Source organism: Bombus flavifrons, chromosome 1 (genome assembly GCF_040668555.2).
Source record: "Bombus flavifrons isolate JBK064 chromosome 1, iyBomFlav1_principal, whole genome shotgun sequence".
Taxonomy (NCBI): Eukaryota; Metazoa; Arthropoda; class Insecta; order Hymenoptera; family Apidae; genus Bombus; species Bombus flavifrons.
This window is the reverse complement of record NC_138442.1, coordinates 16,223,361-16,241,988: the sequence shown is the minus strand read 5'-3', so window position 1 is coordinate 16,241,988 and position 18,628 is coordinate 16,223,361. Positions and strand designations below refer to the sequence as shown.

The 18,628-nt window shown below is 34.3% G+C and overlaps 1 protein-coding gene across 6 annotated transcripts in view; it reads right to left on the bottom strand.

Annotated features, from left to right (window-relative positions):
• wge (BAH domain and coiled-coil containing protein winged eye) overlaps positions 1 to 18,628 on the bottom strand; it is a 346,446-nt gene that overhangs the window by 14,356 nt on the left and 313,462 nt on the right. For 5 of the 6 annotated variants that reach the window (XM_069112024.1, XM_069112034.1, XM_069112052.1 and 2 more), the window contains 5 exons: positions 14,943 to 15,053; positions 13,125 to 13,349; positions 12,583 to 12,737; positions 3,625 to 4,401; positions 3 to 2,089 (listed from right to left, as the gene is read on the bottom strand). In XM_069112024.1, coding sequence (XP_068968125.1) covers positions 3 to 2,089; positions 3,625 to 4,401; positions 12,583 to 12,737; positions 13,125 to 13,349; positions 14,943 to 15,053 — 3,355 coding nt within the window. The remainder of the gene's footprint in view (positions 1 to 2; positions 2,090 to 3,624; positions 4,402 to 12,582; positions 12,738 to 13,124; positions 13,350 to 14,942; positions 15,054 to 18,628) is intronic. The other variant, XM_069112044.1, reaches the window with a different exon arrangement.

The following is an 18,628-nucleotide window of genomic DNA, read 5'->3' as shown; positions in this document are numbered from 1 at the left end:
ACTTAGAAGAATGGCTCTTCTTGCGCGGTCTTCCAGGACTCTTCTTCTCGTCTTTCTTCGGGATCAATTTAGACAATTCCTTCTGCTTTTCTTTATATTGTCTTTGAATGTCAGCCAACCTGACTCTCATGTCAAGTTCCATGGCATCCATATTTGGCCAGTCTGCGTCATTATCAATGTGCCCTTTTCTAGCGATAAACTTCTTTGCGTCTAGTTTGGCTTGCAAATTTCTATAATCGTGACAATCTCGATTTTCTCCCAAGATATGCCTTCTATCCTCATATCTACAATCTTCGTCGTTCTCCACCATTTTATCATCCGAACACATCTTTTCATCGTACATTTCAACATCAGAATCCGATAGATTATCATCAATAGATTCCTTGCTGCTGTAACTTTCACTCCTGTGATACTGTTCGTATGCCTTTCTTTCATATTCTTCAAAGTCTTCTTCTCTTTCGTAGTTTACATTATTGCAAGGACTACTAGCGCCAAGGGGAGCGTCTTTTAATACATGATTCTCTTCGTCGTCGGTACAGATATCGTCTTCTTCAGAAAAATCTATGCTTCCTCTCGTATTCTCAGTCGTCATAGACACAATTTTTTCTCGCTCATTTTCATCGTACTGTTTATCACAATCATCATCTTCGGAATACGAGTCGTATTTAGATTCCTCATCTTCCAACTCGCCATCAGTTTTGAGCCTCTTGAGGTTCTCGGAATCTTTTAAATCTTCTTCCACGTACTTTCTCTTGTCCGATGTCTTTGTTTCATTTTCTGAGACATTCGCTCTGCCCAGGTTCAATAGTAATCTACCAGCATGGGATATTTCTTCCGATGTCTCCAAATTCGATCTCCGGGGAGTTCTATCCCCTACTTCCTCCATAAATCTTTGCTCTGCCAGAGCACACAACACCCCCAAAGGGCTGTTCTCGTTGTTGTTGTGGCTGAAGCGCTCTTCCAGAGGAAAAATTATCCTGCCCCTGATAGCCGATCTCTCTAATTCAGATCTTCTATTGCCGTTTGATCTCAAGCGTTCCAACTCCTCGATACTGTTTGACAGCAATTCCAATCCACTAATATCAACTGTAGGTCTCGGTTTAGAATTAATTATTAATCTGGATTTGGGAGTTTCATTATTAAACGTCAAGGCCAACGAGTTTTCTAGCGGTTCCAATTTTCCTTTTTTAGGCGTCACCGCGTTATTATTCGTGCATTGCATTTCCACTTCACAGGCCTCGGGCGGCGAGACATTCTCCTTTTTCACGACAGGTTCTTCATCGTCGTTTAACTCCATATTATTGTTACTGTTTCTCGTGTCGTTGTTATTGTTGTTCAAGAAGTAGTTTCTGGGTAGGGGATGCTTGCTACTCGTAGGAGAATCGCAAGGACGTTCGGTCGCTGTTACATAATTAGGAACATCCTGAGAATCTTTTGCCGAACGAGCATTTTCCGAAGAAAATACCTCAAGTTCTCGTGCCACTTCGTGTTTTTCCATGAACTGAGAGTTCTCGCAGGATCTCAGAATGTGTTTTTTCAAACCGTTTTCTAGTTTTCTCGGTGTTGTTTCCGAATGTTTCCTCGAACGAAGATTTTCTGCGTTCTTATCCTTCGAATCGTCTACTTTTTGGGGTGTCGTCTCCTGTAAAGCTGCAGCTGCGTTCTTTTTCAGCTTCTCCACCACATTTTCGATTCCAGGATGAGACTTTTCAACAACGGACCTCTTGGACAGGTCCTGGCACTTTGGCTTTTCCGTGGTTGATGTTAATTCGCATTTGTATGAATAATCTTCATACATTGTTTCATCTGCTTCCTGCTTGATGACGATTGGTTCGACCACCTGTTCGTCACAATCGATGTTTGGCATATCGAACGACTTCACAATGATCTGTGGACGCGGAACGGTTGCCTGCGATCGCTCGTCTCTGCTCTTCTCACAACTTTCGTAATTCGGATCGATCTCTACTTTTGATTCTTTCGGATCCTCCGATAGTTTTGGAATTTGATTGATTTCTGATGTTTCGACCGAAGAATTTGCATGTTTGTGTAACTCAGTCGCCGACATTTCATCTGATTTAGGTAATTCGGCCTGTAAAATGTAACGTGATTGTTATTGAAAGTTGTGTAAAATTGATACTTTGTAATTTCTTATCGGTCGATGAAATCGAATGATTTTAACACTTAGCCAACCGAATAGGGAGATTTTCCTTCTGCGAAGTACATTGCTGCGTGACCGAACGGGGAGATTTCCTTTTTCGAATTTAGCAACGCGTTTTTTTTTTTTTTTTATTAACCAATTTAATGGTGTTAAACTTAATTAAAAAGATCATTAAAGATATCAGTTATTCGAACGATATCACACTGGAAAAAATATTAAAATGGATTATGAATTTTTAATTTCAAGTTCAAATCGTGTTATTTATCTTTAGTTATCTTTAATGTTTTTAATTCTACCTATATTTTTTTATACTTTTAATATATACTATCAATTTGATGTTTTGCATAAACAATATGTAAAATCGTTGAACAAAATTATCACCGCAAAATATAATTGACCACTTAAATAATTTTTAGACCTGTGTTCTTTAAGTAGTGAAAATTAATCCTCGATATTTGGAAAAATGCGCGCTGGACAGCGTATAGGTTGGCATGTCCGAGCGCGGTGGAAACGTATAGCTCGCTGTGGCGCGCGGTTGGCTAAGTGTTAATAATTACATTGCGTTTGGTTTATTCTTTTCGTAGAGAGTAACGTTGAGAGACTCATGGTTTCATAAGATATTTCTTATTTAAGTTCAATGATAGTTATGAAATAATCAATTTTATCTTTTATAAGCGTTATATGTTCATATAAGCTAAACAGTGTGGCATAAAAAAGTTACTCTTCCCATTTTTTTTTTTCAATAATATCGAGAGTTGACTATCGTATTATATATATTAACAAATAACATTATTTTGCACATTAATTTTCTTCATCTAATAATCAAAAAATTTTATACTTTTCTTTTTTATCGATATCGAGCGTCGATGTTTCTCTATATGTCGATGTTACTGTTTCGTTAATATAATAACATATAATCGAATTACTAAACAAGCGGCATGTTAAAAATCTTCAATTTTCAGGTATAATGTATTATTCTATATTATTGTTTTTACTTTATATCTAACGAGAAATACGTCACATATGCGTATACAAATAATATTTTGTTAGTGATCCTCGAAAGCTAAAAATCATTCAATAATGTAAAATATTATTGAAAATATTATTAATCTAAAATAAAGTGAAGCGCAGAAAAAAAGAAGAAAATTGTTCATTACTAAATAATTATATAATTGATCATCTTTTACTTCAAATTTTCAATAAAAAAAAAAATTTCCCGAAAAATATGGTTTTCTCAGTTATGCCACTCTTCTAATAAATCAACGATAACAAAAATCAAATAACACTCGCAGCATAAAATTTCATATTAAACGTGAATTATCATTATAATCAAATATATTACTCCTCATAAAGAAAAACAAGATGTTACAACGCAAAACTTCTCGATCTCCAAAAAAAATTCGCGGCAAATTAACATCTTCGCCTAACGTCGAAAAACAAGAAACAGAAAATTCTTTGATTCTTACCTCGCTCTTTTCATCGGCAACCTTCGTATCCGGCTCTTTTTCCTGTTCAGCACCCGCAGTTTCCTGCACGTAATGCTTCTTCCTGTCTCTGAGTCTATCCAAGGAATGATCTCGTCTTCTCCCAAAGAATTCCAAATTCTCATGAAAACTATCGCAATTTTCTTCGGTTATTTCAATAATTCTCGGACCAGTTCTCACATCTCGACATGATATCCTATCCTCGGCAAACTGTTGCTCGCCTTCCTCCTCCATGTGATTTCTATCATCATGTTCCCTATCAATCTGCCGTGTAACCACGTGTTCGATCGTTCTATCGATCGACGTGACGCTTCTACACTCCTTCGTGATAGAATATTTCGGGCAATCTGCCATGTTGATGATAGTATTTTCCGCTTTATCCACTTTACCCACTATGCTACAGACCGCTGGATTTACGGTTGTTGTTGTGGTGGTTATTCGAACGACGTTGCACACCTTCTCCGGCGAGGCAGCCACGATCTCAAAGTTAGTCAAGTTTGTCAAATTGGTGGTGGTAGTGGTTAGGTTAGCCGAATTCTGTAGTTGACAGGGACTCAAACTTTGTTCCTGTTTAACGGATGCCTCGATCAAAGATTGCTCCTGATCCTCGGATTCAGGTGCGTCCGTCTGATTCGACGCGTCTTGTACGCCTACTATCGGCGCTACTTCCGCTGGCTCGATCGCGTGGATCGTCGTCACCTCTGGCGGCGGCGTCAAACACGAGACCGGTGAGGTCGCCTTCGACAGAAACGAATTTCGCTGCAACGCGCAGGATATTCCAGGATCAAATATTGGTGAGTTAGGAAACGGCGAATTTCGACAAAGTTGGACCAAGCTGGGAAATCGAACTGGGTCAACAATTCCGGACAACTGCCTCGAATTGACTACTTCGGGGGGTTTTCAACCGCCATTTGAATCTTTAGGGATCGTTGATTGAATTGATATTTGAACGTAGTATGCGGCGCTGATTAAACATATATTTCTTGGCCATTATAATGGAAATTATATACGTTTGTAAATATTAGGCAATGCACTTATAATTTCGTTTTCGAGACATTTACGCGAGGAGAGTTAATATGAATATAAAATGACATCGTTGTGCTGTATTTGTAAACGTAATAAAAAGTTCAATGCATATCCGAGGCGATATTGATATGTTAGAAAATTATTTGATATAGTTATTCCCATACTTATGAAATTTTCTGATAGACTCTCAAAATTATAGTTTTTTGTGATTTCATGTTATGCAAAATATCAATTTGGAAATGTTTTACTATACTTGGAAAAGTTATGCAAATAAAGTCACTGTTATTAAAAAAAAATCTGTAATACATAATGAAATATAATACCCGTGATTTTATTATTCGAAATATTCAATATGTGTATATTATAAATAAACTTTACGCTATAAGATATATAAAATATATAAAAATTGGTACCATAGTACCATTCTACAAAGAACAGCAATGAAGTGAGACCATTAAATGATTATGATTTATAATTACACTGGTTAATCAAACTAAATGAATGCTAGAAAAGAAACATTAATAATATCTTCTACATAATTTTACTAAAAAAATAGTGTATTTTTAAATCAAGAAAAATAAGAGTAATAAAAACAAGCGTAAAGAATAACGTTACTCGCTTCCACATTTTCTTTCTGGTATCCAAACGAATAGGGAATGCTAATAAAATATCAATATCGTTCCTCAACGTTGAATACGCAAAAGTAAAGCACAACGATAATCAAATATATTCGAACGAAGGTTTCGCTTATTGCCCACTGTTTTGTCCGGGCAATCGGTTTGATTGTTTTAAAAATGCTTTGTCCAACTTTGTTACATTTTGCCGCAATGCGTTGCGATATTATAACAGAAAGAACCGAAAGCGAAAGTCTACAGCGTCGTTTCGTGTGCAAAGCGTTAAATAAAATGGTCGACATTTGATAACTGAAAATATAGAATTTTCTGAAATTTATTACTGGTTTGATATAGTTTCTATTCGATTGCTACAATCGATCAAGATCATTAAAATCGTTACAATTGCAAACAGAACCGTATCACACAGATATAACTATGCAATGTAACCCTTTGAGTGCTATGGACGCGCCCAGCGAAGACCATGCGTGTTGACTAAGGGCACATTGAAGAGAATAAGAGGAGAAAATAGATAAACGTATATATATATATGTTATATATAAACATATATATAAACAACAGAAAAATTAAAATTCGTTTACCTTCTGTGCGCTTCGTGAAAAGTACACTTCTTTGCACTCCGTTGTTGCTACTACCACGTTACGAGCGAAAGTAACCTACTACTGAGAATGTACAAACATTTTCCTACCCCTAAACAGTGCGCTGTCGCCGTAGTGGGGACATTCTGAGCAGAGAGATACGAATCTCAAGTACCAATGATTCACCTGTTTACTAATAATCCGTAAGAAATGTTGTGGAGAATTTTCACAAAATCGGCGGGACGTTCAAAGTCTAAAAGGACGTTAGAAGAGTGCAATCTATAAATGCAATTTATATTACGTTTTATTAAAAATAGTAGTCCATCTCAACGATGGAAACCGTTACTCGCGGACTCCTTCCGTGGGGGGTATTCAGCACTCAAAGGATTAATCCAATATTTAATATTTATCTGCCGCAATAATTTATATTGATGTAGGTATAGAAAAATAATTTGAATCTGTGAATAAGTAATTCTGATAGATGTATGAAGCATTTTTAATATAGCTTTTACTTCTAATTATGTCAGATAACGTAATGCCAATGAGAAGAAAGTATTTCGATAATTAGTTATTCGATATAAATTTAAAAAAAAATTTTAAAGGTTACAAGATATAGTTTCTACTCGATCGGTACAATCGTTCAAGATCATTGAAATCGTTACAATTGCAAATAGAACCGTATTACACAGATATAAGTATGCAATTTAACCTTTTGAGTGATATGCACGCGTATGTGCTACCAACGAAAACTACCCGTGTGGATCATGAACACATATATACGCGTTTATCAATTTTTTTCGCCTTACTCGCGCTCGAGATTCTTACATTAGCGTATGAACGATATACGTGTATTTCTTAGCGAACGACAAACAACAGAAAGATGAAAGTTGGTTTACCTTCTGTGCGCTTCGTGAAAAGTACACTTGCTACACCCCGAGAGTTGTGATCACGTATATTTCTTTGCACTCCGTTGTTGCTACTACCACGTTACGAACGAAAGTAACCTACTACTGAGAATGTACAAACGTTTTCCTACCCCTAACAAGTGCGCTGTTGCCGTAGTGAGGACATTCTGGGCAGAGAATTACGAATCTCTAGTACCTATGATTCACCTGTTTACTAATAATTTCTTTGCACTCCGTTGTTGCTACTAACACGTCACGAGCGAAAGTAACCTACTACTGAGAATGTACAAACATTTTCCTACCCCTAACAAGTGCGCTGTTGCCGTAGTGAGAACATTCTGGGCAGAGAATTACGAATCTCAAGTACCTATGATTCACCTGTTTACTAATAATCCGTAAGAAATGTTGTGGAGAATTTTCACAAAATCGGCGGGACGTTCAAAGTCTAAAAGGACGTTAGAAGAGTGCAATCTATAAATGCAATTTATATTACGTTTTATTAAAAATAGTAGTCCATCTCAACGATGGAAACCGTTACTCGCGGACTCCTTCCGTGGGGGGTATTCAGCACTCAAAGGATTAATCCAATATTTAATATTTATCTGCCGCAATAATTTATATTGATGTAGGTATAGAAAAATAATTTGAATCTGTGAATAAGTAATTCTGATAGATGTATGAAGCATTTTTAATATAGCTTTTACTTCTAATTATGTCAGATAACGTAATGCCAATGAGAAGAAAGTATTTCGATAATTAGTTATTCGATATAAATTTAAAAAAAAATTTTAAAGGTTACAAGATATAGTTTCTACTCGATCGGTACAATCGTTCAAGATCATTGAAATCGTTACAATTGCAAATAGAACCGTATTACACAGATATAAGTATGCAATTTAACCTTTTGAGTGATATGCACGCGTATGTGCTACCAACGAAAACTACCCGTGTGGATCATGAACACATATATACGCGTTTATCAATTTTTTTCGCCTTACTCGCGCTCGAGATTCTTTCATTAGCGTATGAACGATATACGTGTATTTCTTAGCGAACGACAATAAACAACAGAAAGATGAAAGTTGGTTTACCTTCTGTACGCTTCGTGAAAAGTACACTTGCTACACCCCGAGAGTTGTGATCACGTATATTTCTTTGCACTCCGTTGTTGCTACTACCACGTTACGAACGAAAGTAACCTACTACTGAGAATGTACAAACGTTTTCCTACCCCTAATAAGTGCGCTGTTGCCGTAGTGGGGACATTCTGGGCGGAGAATTACGAATCTCAAGTACCAATGATTTACCTGTTTACTAATAATCCGTAAGAAATGTTGTGGAGAATTTTCACAAAATCGGCGGGACGTTCAAAGTCTAAAAGGACGTTAGAAGAGTGCAATCTATAAATGCAATTTATATTACGTTTTATTAAAAATAGTAGTCCATCTCAACGATGGAAACCGTTACTCGCGGACTCCTTCCGTGGGGGGTATTCAGCACTCAAAGGATTAATCCAATATTTAATATTTATCTGCCGCAATAATTTATATTGATGTAGGTATAGAAAAATAATTTGAATCTGTGAATAAGTAATTCTGATAGATGTATGAAGCATTTTTAATATAGGTTTTACTTCTAATTATGTCAGATAACGTAATGCCAATGAGAAGAAAGTATTTCGATAATTAGTTATTCGATATAAATTTAAAAAAAAATTTTAAAGGTTACAAGATATAGTTTCTACTCGATCGGTACAATCGTTCAAGATCATTGAAATCGTTACAATTGCAAATAGAACCGTATTACACAGATATAAGTATGCAATTTAACCTTTTGAGTGATATGCACGCGTATGTGCTACCAACGAAAACTACCCGTGTGGATCATGAACACATATATACGCGTTTATCAATTTTTTTCGCCTTACTCGCGCTCGAGATTCTTTCATTAGCGTATGAACGATATACGTGTATTTCTTAGCGAACGACAATAAACAACAGAAAGATGAAAGTTGGTTTACCTTCTGTGCGCTTCGTGAAAAGTACACTTGCTACACCCCGAGAGTTGTGATCACGTATATTTCTTTGCACTCCGTTGTTGCTACTACCACGTTACGAACGAAAGTAACCTACTACTGAGAATGTACAAACGTTTTCCTACCCCTAATAAGTGCGCTGTTGCCGTAGTGGGGACATTCTGGGCGGAGAATTACGAATCTCAAGTACCAATGATTTACCTGTTTACTAATAATCCGTAAGAAATGTTGTGGAGAATTTTCACAAAATCGGCGGGACGTTCAAAGTCTAAAAGGACGTTAGAAGAGTGCAATCTATAAATGCAATTTATATTACGTTTTATTAAAAATAGTAGTCCATCTCAACGATGGAAACCGTTACTCGCGGACTCCTTCCGTGGGGGGTATTCAGCACTCAAAGGATTAATCCAATATTTAATATTTATCTGCCGCAATAATTTATATTGATGTAGATATAGAAAAATAATTTGAATCTGTGAATAAGTAATTCTGATAGATGTATGAAGCATTTTTAATATAGCTTTTACTTCTAATTATGTCAGAAAACGTAATGCCAATGAGAAAGAAGTGTTTCGATAATTAGTTTTTTGTTATAAATTTTAGAGAAAAATTTAAAGGGTACAAAATTTTGATACAGAAACTACTAAAAAGTACCTAAAATACTTTCCATTCTTCTATGTCGCTAACAATCCAAGCACGCGGTTAATGGAATTATAAATAATAAACAAAATATGAAACAAATAGTATGTGATATATAATTAAAGCGATTCGAAACGGCTTGTATGGTTTTTCTTTCATTTGCACGAAGAAAATGTTTTGTGACATTGAAATGGGACAGTAATATTTAGATAAGGTGGAAATACTAAATAGTAAATTATCTAAAATTTAAGTAGATATTAAAAATACATATTTTAATATTATGATATTAGATCAAACGAGAGAATTCTATATATTTTTTCCTATGTTTTATTATTATTCTGCATTAAGTACAGAATTCATATTGATATGTTTACATTCGATATCTGCGATATATATTCTGTACACGATATCGCATTTTGAACAGCAATTTCAATACACGACGAAGATTATTAATTACGAGAGATTCAGAGCAAGGAACGTAATTAGTAACGATATTGGAAATAACATAAATATTTGTGTATGTCCTTAATCTATATTCGACCATTATTGTTACTCATTATGTTAATAAAAAATTCAATCTCCTACTACAGTTGAGAGTTTCATAAATCAAAATAAAATTGAAATATTGTGTTGAATGCTAACTAATAATATAAATGAACTTCTAAACTCATTTAGAAAATTGAAGATTTTGTAATATATGGAAAAAACCAAAATATAATACATAAAAAATTGTCGTAATTAAAATTATTTGATAACTATACCTACATAATGCAATTGTAAATATTTATCAATTAGTGTGAATTAATATAGTCGTAACAAATTCCTTCATATAATTTCATTCAGAAAAGTAAATAATAAAATTTGTGGGAATCGTCAAAATATAATTTTGACATGGTATCGTCAAAAGTAACCAAAAACAATATACTGATTTAACAGCGAGAGAGATATAGATATCCCTTGTTCGACAACAAGTAATCGAAGTAAATATGCTTCTGTTCGCATAAAGTATTAAGACTCTCCAGACATGAATCACCGAAAGAAAAACGAAGCTCTGAGATTAGGTCTCGAATGAACTTGAGGAAAAACATGAGGAAAAAATTGGAGGAAGGAAAGAATTATTTTTGTTGTTGTTCTATGACATGTACGAAATTTGAAGAATCTTTAGAAGAGAGATTAATTATGCAATGCTCCTGATTTTAAATTAATTAAAAATTTTAACCCTTACCTCCGAAACCTTTAATTCTAACAATTAAATGTACTAAAGAAGAACGTGTTGAAACATCATGAATGAAATTTCACATTAATAGATACGTGCTTCTTATTTTAAAATTCAGTAAAATCAAACAAACGCAAATTCTGTTATAATTATATTTGCTGTTAAATCAAATGTTTAAGGTGGTTATAAATGAGAATAGTATTATTAGAAGATGATAACATTGGAACAAATCTCGCATTAGGTGTAATTTTTAGATAGTCTATATAGACGAAAATAAGAAACCAAAAAACTTCTAAACAAGAAACTTTACCCCTTATTCAAGAGTAACCTTTAACAGAGACTACTTTTTTTTATCAAAAAACAATTTTTAATTGGAATTTTACAGGCAATAATTCTTATTTTTTCGTTTCAATAGTAATTCCTGTCCATTGAAATGTTATACATAAATCAATCGATTTCTATACGTATTATCAAAATCTCAGAGTTATTCAGGATGAAGAAAATTCAAAATTATGCGAGTGATCATACCACGCGCCATATAGCCATATTCTTCCGCTATATAAATCACAACAAAAATCGAAAAATATCAAAATATAAAATAAAACGTCGATTCGAAAGAAAGATAATAAAATAGAAAAGCATAGAAATGGTAACAGATAAATGACCAGCGAAAAGCAAACCAAAGACCGCGTCAGGCGAACCAACGGGAAACGTTCAGCGTTCCAGAAATTGCAGGGTCAACAACGAGCTGGTTAGTAATATCTATGCAGATAGCGATGCAAATAGGTTTGCGCATGATTAATACAATGTGCCACAACGTTTCCGCATTATGCGAACGGTTGGACCGCGCCCTGAGCTTGGCATAATTACTGTCGTCTCTCCTCTACGTTTGCTTTTCTCTCTTGTCACTATGCCCGAATCGACGTACGATTGACAAACATATAGCAGCTAACGAAAGTATTTCGTCATTTACCATAGAAAACATGTGTGTGAGAGAGTGTGTGTGTGTGAGAGAGTGTGTGTGTGTGAGAGAGAGTGTGTGTGTGAGAGAGAGTGTGTGTGTGTGAGAGAGAGAGTGTGTGTGTGTGAGAGAGAGAGTGTGTGTGTGAGAGAGAGTGTGTGTGTGTGAGAGAGAGTGTGTGTGTGTGTGAGAGTGTGTGTGAGAGAGAGAGTGTGTGTGTGAGAGAGAGAGAGTGTGTGTGTGTGAGAGTGTGTGTGTGTGTGTGTGTGTGCGTGCGTGTGTGTGCGTGCGTGCGTGTGTGTGTGTGCGTGAACTCCCTAGAGAGTTCAAAGGTGATATGGATATTCTTTGTTTCACGGACAGAACGACATTCTTTGTGTAACGGACAGCCATTTTGAGAGACGCACATTTCCCAAACGCACGGATAGAAAGCAACATCAGAGATAGACAAAACCATAGAAGAAAATCGATAGAAGAAAATACGTTGAAAATCGATTCTCGATTTTCAGGTAGACACTGCACAAAACTTGTTATTTATTGTTTACTGTTATTAATTGGTTGCTGTTTAATTGTTACTGTTATTAATTGTTGTTAATTATTAATTGTTATTTACTCCTGTATTTCATTTAAGTATTTTCGCAATAAACTCGATTTTCAGACTTCAGAATCGATCCTCTGAATTACCGCGTGATTAACAATCTTACATATATATATAAAATTTACATTATATATATATCGTTATAGAGCCAATGAAATTTCAAAATGTTTCGTGTAACGCACGTAATATATTCATAAAAGGTTTCTATCAGTGTTCCAATACTTTCGTACGCTGTCGTAGATACGGAAAGAGCAATACAGTATAACGACAATAGGGAAACGAATTGAATAAAATGGAAGGAGGAAAAGCGATGAACAGAAGCGAAAACAAGAAAAAAATAGAGGACTTACTTGAGATCTGCAGTGTGTTGGTTCGGCCTGACTGATTTGAACTAATGCAGGCGCATGAGGGTAATAATGCAATGTGGTCACCAGGGGTGCATCGGGTACAAGAGTTCCAGTCATCGAAGTTACGGTCTGCAGCGCCTTCGTTGATTCTGTCGACGCTGTGGGATTTAGAAGTCCCATGTTATCTAGCAAGCCATTCGATCCATGAATCTTTGCATGTGAATGTTGTTAACTGATTACAGTACGATCTCCTTTAGATACGTGTATTTCTGCTAGTATTTTGATTAATATTTATATAAGAAATGTTGAAATTATATATGTACGATAGTTCGTACGTAGTACACGTAAACTTATTTTTGCAGTAGAGAATTTAGTTTTAATTATCATCCGAGAATGTATTTACTCGCTTGCGGTTTTAGAATTGTTTAGATTCTATAACAATAACAATGAACAGAAAAGAATTACTGATGATTTTTTCCTCATTCAACGCCGTCAATAATTTAATTAGAAAATAATTAGTTCACTTTAAAAATCACATCGCTTACTGATTATGGTCGTAGGGCTGGTGCCGCAATCCGCCTCTATTTTCACGATAGGTAGAGTGCTTTGCTGTTTCCTTTTACTTTCCGTAAGAACTAGCCTTGCGCCTCCAATGTCGCTAAGAAGTTGAAGCGAAGGCGGCGGAGGAGGAAGTAGGAGAGGTGGTGGCGCTACGTTTCCGTTATTGTGAGTAGAATAATTTGGCCAAACCACGGCTTGTTGCATTTGTTCTGCGAACAGAAAATTTCATGTTCTTTTTTCAGAAATATTTCGTTGTACACTTTATTGTACACTTTATTGTTATTTATTGATATATATTTTCTAGGATAGAATTTTTATATTTCCCGAGTTGACGTTTAAAACGATATTCCGAAACTTCGGGATTGTTTATTGTATATAAACTTGCTTCGTATGTGTTTTAATATATTTAATACATCGTCGTGTAAATAGTTAGATTTATCTGCAGAATGCTTTGGTTTTTTTAATGTACTCTGTATGGTTTGGTACCGAGACTATTCTCGGCCATATTCTATTCTAAAGCCATAATGTTTATTAGTTATAATGGATTTGCTTGTGACCGTATTATAGGTTTTATGGCACACCTTGGCAAGCTTAGTAATTATCGATGTTAAATAGACTATTTATGTAAATCATAAAAGCAAATATTACATAGTTTCGACAGCTGAGTAACTGTAAATGCTTAGAATAATATTAGAATGTTTCATTGACGTTGACTGATCACTTGTTTTGAAGCAAACAATCCTCCAGACGCACGTAGTGCATCATGGGATTATTGTTTAGTTTTGTGTTTCGATATTAGAAATAGAAACTTGACATTAATTTATTCTCCCTTTATTCCGAAATGTGTTCCGTTTTAAATTTTACAAATATCATTCTTACTTTTTCCTTTATGATCTCTTTTCTCAAAGCTTACCAAATTACATTCAGTTAGTTCGGTACATTTCGCTTAGGTATTATAGAATTCTTTCAGTTAACACTAAACGGTAATTATTGGCTATTGTTTGACATATTCTATAGTTTTATGACATAAGTAAGTGGACTTAATGGTAGTAAAGTAAATAGTAACCCGAGAAGGAAAACAAGGATAATTAGAAGGTAATTCAAAACCCCCGAACAACGGAGATTTTCATATGGATTTTCACAAATAAATAGTCACTTGCCATTCTGCATCCACAGAATTTTTCTTCCAACATCCAAAATTACTTAATATTACTTATTATTAAACGAAAATAATTTTAACGTTTTAAGTAAATCATTTCTCGGTTGAGAGCTTCTATTAAAAAAATAATTGGAAATTAATGACTGTGAATTATAATTTATTTATTCCCCGATAATGTGAGCCGGATACTATATTTTTTAAACAAATGCAACAGTGGCTCAAGTTCCTTTAATGTACTTAAAATAATTAGTAATTGCTGTGCAACAGTTATATAATATTCACAATCGGAATTACGAGTTAAAAGTTAAAACTTCGATGTAGGATCGTTGATTAAAATCGTCGAATAACAACTTTTTGGAAAAGATCAATTTCTCTAGAGGAAAAGAAGCATGACATGACGTTTAATTGATATTTTTGGTTTTATGCGTTTTTACAATCGATTAAATTTTATAAAAAAATAGAATCCTAGATGAATTTGGAAATTTTATAATTTTTCAAATGATCTCTAATCAAGTTTGTGTGTTAGAAGCCTCGTGTTAAATTATTCGAGAAACTGAACTTTATTTAACATTCATACGTATACTCAATTATTCTTATGTCAATTGTTACATTGTATTTAATGCATATTTTCCATCTAACATACCAGCAGCATGGATAAGAAGAAGGTGACCTGTAGTTGGATCCCTGACCAACTGCAAACCACCTTGGAGACCAACACCCATTTGGGGAAAACCAACTGGTTCCATTGGCATTGCTGTAACATAATTTAGTGAATTACAAAATTAATGAATTGAAATTAAAATGTCAAGATTAATATTATGAATGTCCTAAAGATATCTTTACTCTAATGAAATTTACTTCTGTTCAATTTTTATGTAATTAATCCTAATTAACATTGACTTTTAAATTTTAAATTAAAAAAAAATTCATAATTTAATATAATTTAATACAAATATGGAAAATTTATCAAATGCAAAGCCTTTATTACGTGAACAAAAATTCTCTTTGATTCAGTATCCAATTTAACGATATATGCGTGAATGAACCGCGGGAAATACAACAATTCCCCAATTGCAATCTTTTATAATTACTCTGGTTCTATCTCTTGCATATTCGAAAATTCCATTGAAGATCTTAATTTTCGTGCGATACAAAGGTGTATAAAACAAATTTCTACCAAAAAGGAAAAATAGCGGGAGAAAAAAGATTCGAACAACTCGCACTCTTCGTTCAAATGGGAAATCTCATTCGTTTTTATACCGTCTACGATAAAATCTCTACAACAGCGTTTCCATTCTCGTATTCCATATTGCCCGCAAATTTCAAATCTTTCCTCTGCGAAGGATTTCCCGATACTTCGCTGTCGGGCTAAATTAAAAACCATTTTTTACCAGACACGAAACGCGCCCGAAGGATTTTTCGCGTCTCTTCAATCGTGATCAAGAAAATCGACAGCCGGTCGAAATAAACGACGAGCAAAGAGTAGAAAATCGACAATTTGAATGCAGAACATCGTGAATGATTTAGATGGCGCGAGAATGTTCAGGCAAAGCGAATATAGACGCTCGTTATTCGGATAAATGTCACTCGGTCACCGAGGGAGGTCGGCTAGGCTTCCGAACAGGGGTGAAATTCCACCCGAAATCGCGCTCCACGCTGTTCGAAAATGTATATGTTTCAACGAAACTGCGTCGAAACTTCGATTTCTATTTCGTATTTAATTCCAAGAAAACATATTTGTTATTAATCGATTCGTTTGCGAAGTGATATATATTATTGATGATATAAAATACAATTTAAAAAGCAATTTTGAAAAATAATTTTATAGATACGTGAACTATTCGGTAAACATCGATGAATATTATTTTTAATGAATTTCGAATTAGAAGATTAAAAATTTATTGAGAGATCAATGTTTGAAAAAGTTAGCAACATAGCGTTTTTTAGAACGCATAATACATATACTAGAAAAATCTGATGAGTAAAGAATCGTATATTCTCTAGTTCTTTTAAGTTCAAAATCGTAAATGGATCTTCTAATTCTAATTAAATGTATGAATTTAAAAGATTACCTACATTAATTTAAAAATCCGATTGAATGATGAATCGAAGTACCAGCTAAATCCAATATCATGCTGTTCACTAATAAAAGCAATAAGACAGGAAAAGATATTTGAAACAATTAATACTACATATTCGGATTTGGAAACTGAGAGTTTAATTGAATTTCCAAAAGCCTCGCCATTTTATAAATCCATCGCGAACGTTCAATCAAAAAATATGACAGCAATCAGTATCTAATCCAGACACAGCGATCCTTCAAAATAAACGTAAAAACATAACAGAACACAAAGGCAAACTAAAAATGTACAAAATGTACAAAATACAATTAAGTATAAATATAAATTATTTTGATCAACATCATAAATTGAAAAGCGGGGAAAAATGATGTTGCTAACAGTATTTTAAATTTGCTAGAATTTATTTGTTATGATAGATGCTCATATGAAAGTAAATATGTATCAGGCTCAAAGTTCGTTTTAAAAAACAAATACCGCAAGATTTTCAAACTATTTGTTGTTGTTTTCTATAACTCTAAACGTTGTATCTTTAAACAAGGTCCAATGATCATGGTACTGACAAAGATAAATGTTCTGTGAGATTGCTGCGTGACAACGCTAGACCATGCACTGTCTCTACGACAAAAGACATTATGTCTTTAATTTTAATTATAACGTGTTTATAAATTGTTGAAATACATCTTGCAACAACTAGCTTATTCACCAGACATTACTCCTTCGGACTATTACCCGTTCGGTTCGATAGAACACGTCATATCCAATATATCTACTTCCAATTAGCGAATGAGATAGAAAAATGACTTGACGATTGGATTTTTGCGTGACGGAATTCATCACTTGCCTGAAAGATGGTTGAAAGTAATAGAAGGCAACGACGAACATTTTGATCGAATAACTTTCTGTACATTCTGTTAGATATACCTTGAGTTTTACTGAAAAATTTGGATTATTCATTTATACATTTGATAATACTTTCTTTTTTTTTTTAGAATTAAACATCGATCATGCACTGATATAATAAAGTGGAAAAATTGACGAATAGTCGAGTTGATTTTACTTTGATATTTTGATTTTTCCCTTTTCGAATTTGTAATGGTCACTTTTGTATCGCTCGAATAAACGAAATTAACAGCGGCGACTTTTCGAAAAATATTCTCGATGTCACGCGAGGTACGACGCGTTCAACAAACGCGATGTGGCGCCAGTTCACGCATCGAGTACCGAAAGATTTGCACGGCTTAACTAAATGGCGGTCACCGGTTTGCAAATAAATATCCGATTACTGGAATGATTTATTCCGCCACGCAATCCGCCGGAGAATTAACCGAAAAAGAAAAACGAGCGGGTCGGTTGTAACGTTGCTAATTCGCGGAATCGGGGCAAAGCTCCGCGCCGGTACTGCACACGATAAATTCGACAAACGGAAAGCTTTTTACTTTCCCCTTTACTTCCAATTACGCACAGTTAAGTTCGAACGCGAGCATTTGTGTAGTTTCTCTGTTATATGTACATGATGCTTCATTATTCGATGACTATTTTTTGTTTTATTTAAGATAATAGTAGATCGGTCTTTAGCAATTGAGTTTAATAAAAAACATTAAAAGAATGTACCTAGAGCTAAACTCTGCTATTTCTAGTCTATTTTTATTAACAAATGTTTCATGGTGAAATTAATAGTGCGTAAAGTATTATTATGGATATAGATTCGTGGAAATAAAAATTAACATTTTTAGAAACAGAATGTGCTAAATATGATAAGAAACGGAATGTGTAAGGATGACAGTTTAAGGAATCGTTTTCTGCTCTAGTTTTGGTATTTGTTTACAGCCGATACATTAACAACCAAAGCGTAATTGATAAATTCATATGTTCATTAAATAGTAAATTACAAGTAAATAAGTTCGTTATACATGCTGATTATTAATGTAAGTAAATAAGTTTGTTGCGCGTGTTGATTATTAACGTGGCATTTATAAATACTCCGAAATCGTGTTTCGTCTGTGGTATCAGTTATTTACATAAGATTAATTTCCGCCTTAACGCATTATGAATTTTCATTCCACAGTATCAGAGTATATTCAAATTTTAACAGTCGTGTTATGAAGCATCTGTTTATCAATATTCGTGATACAATTTCTTTCACTTGAAATGAAACTTTCTTTAAACTCATACGTAGCTTGTGTAACAAGCCGAATTAACATTAAAAAAACTATTAATTAAAAAGTTAAAGTATTAATCGACGAATACG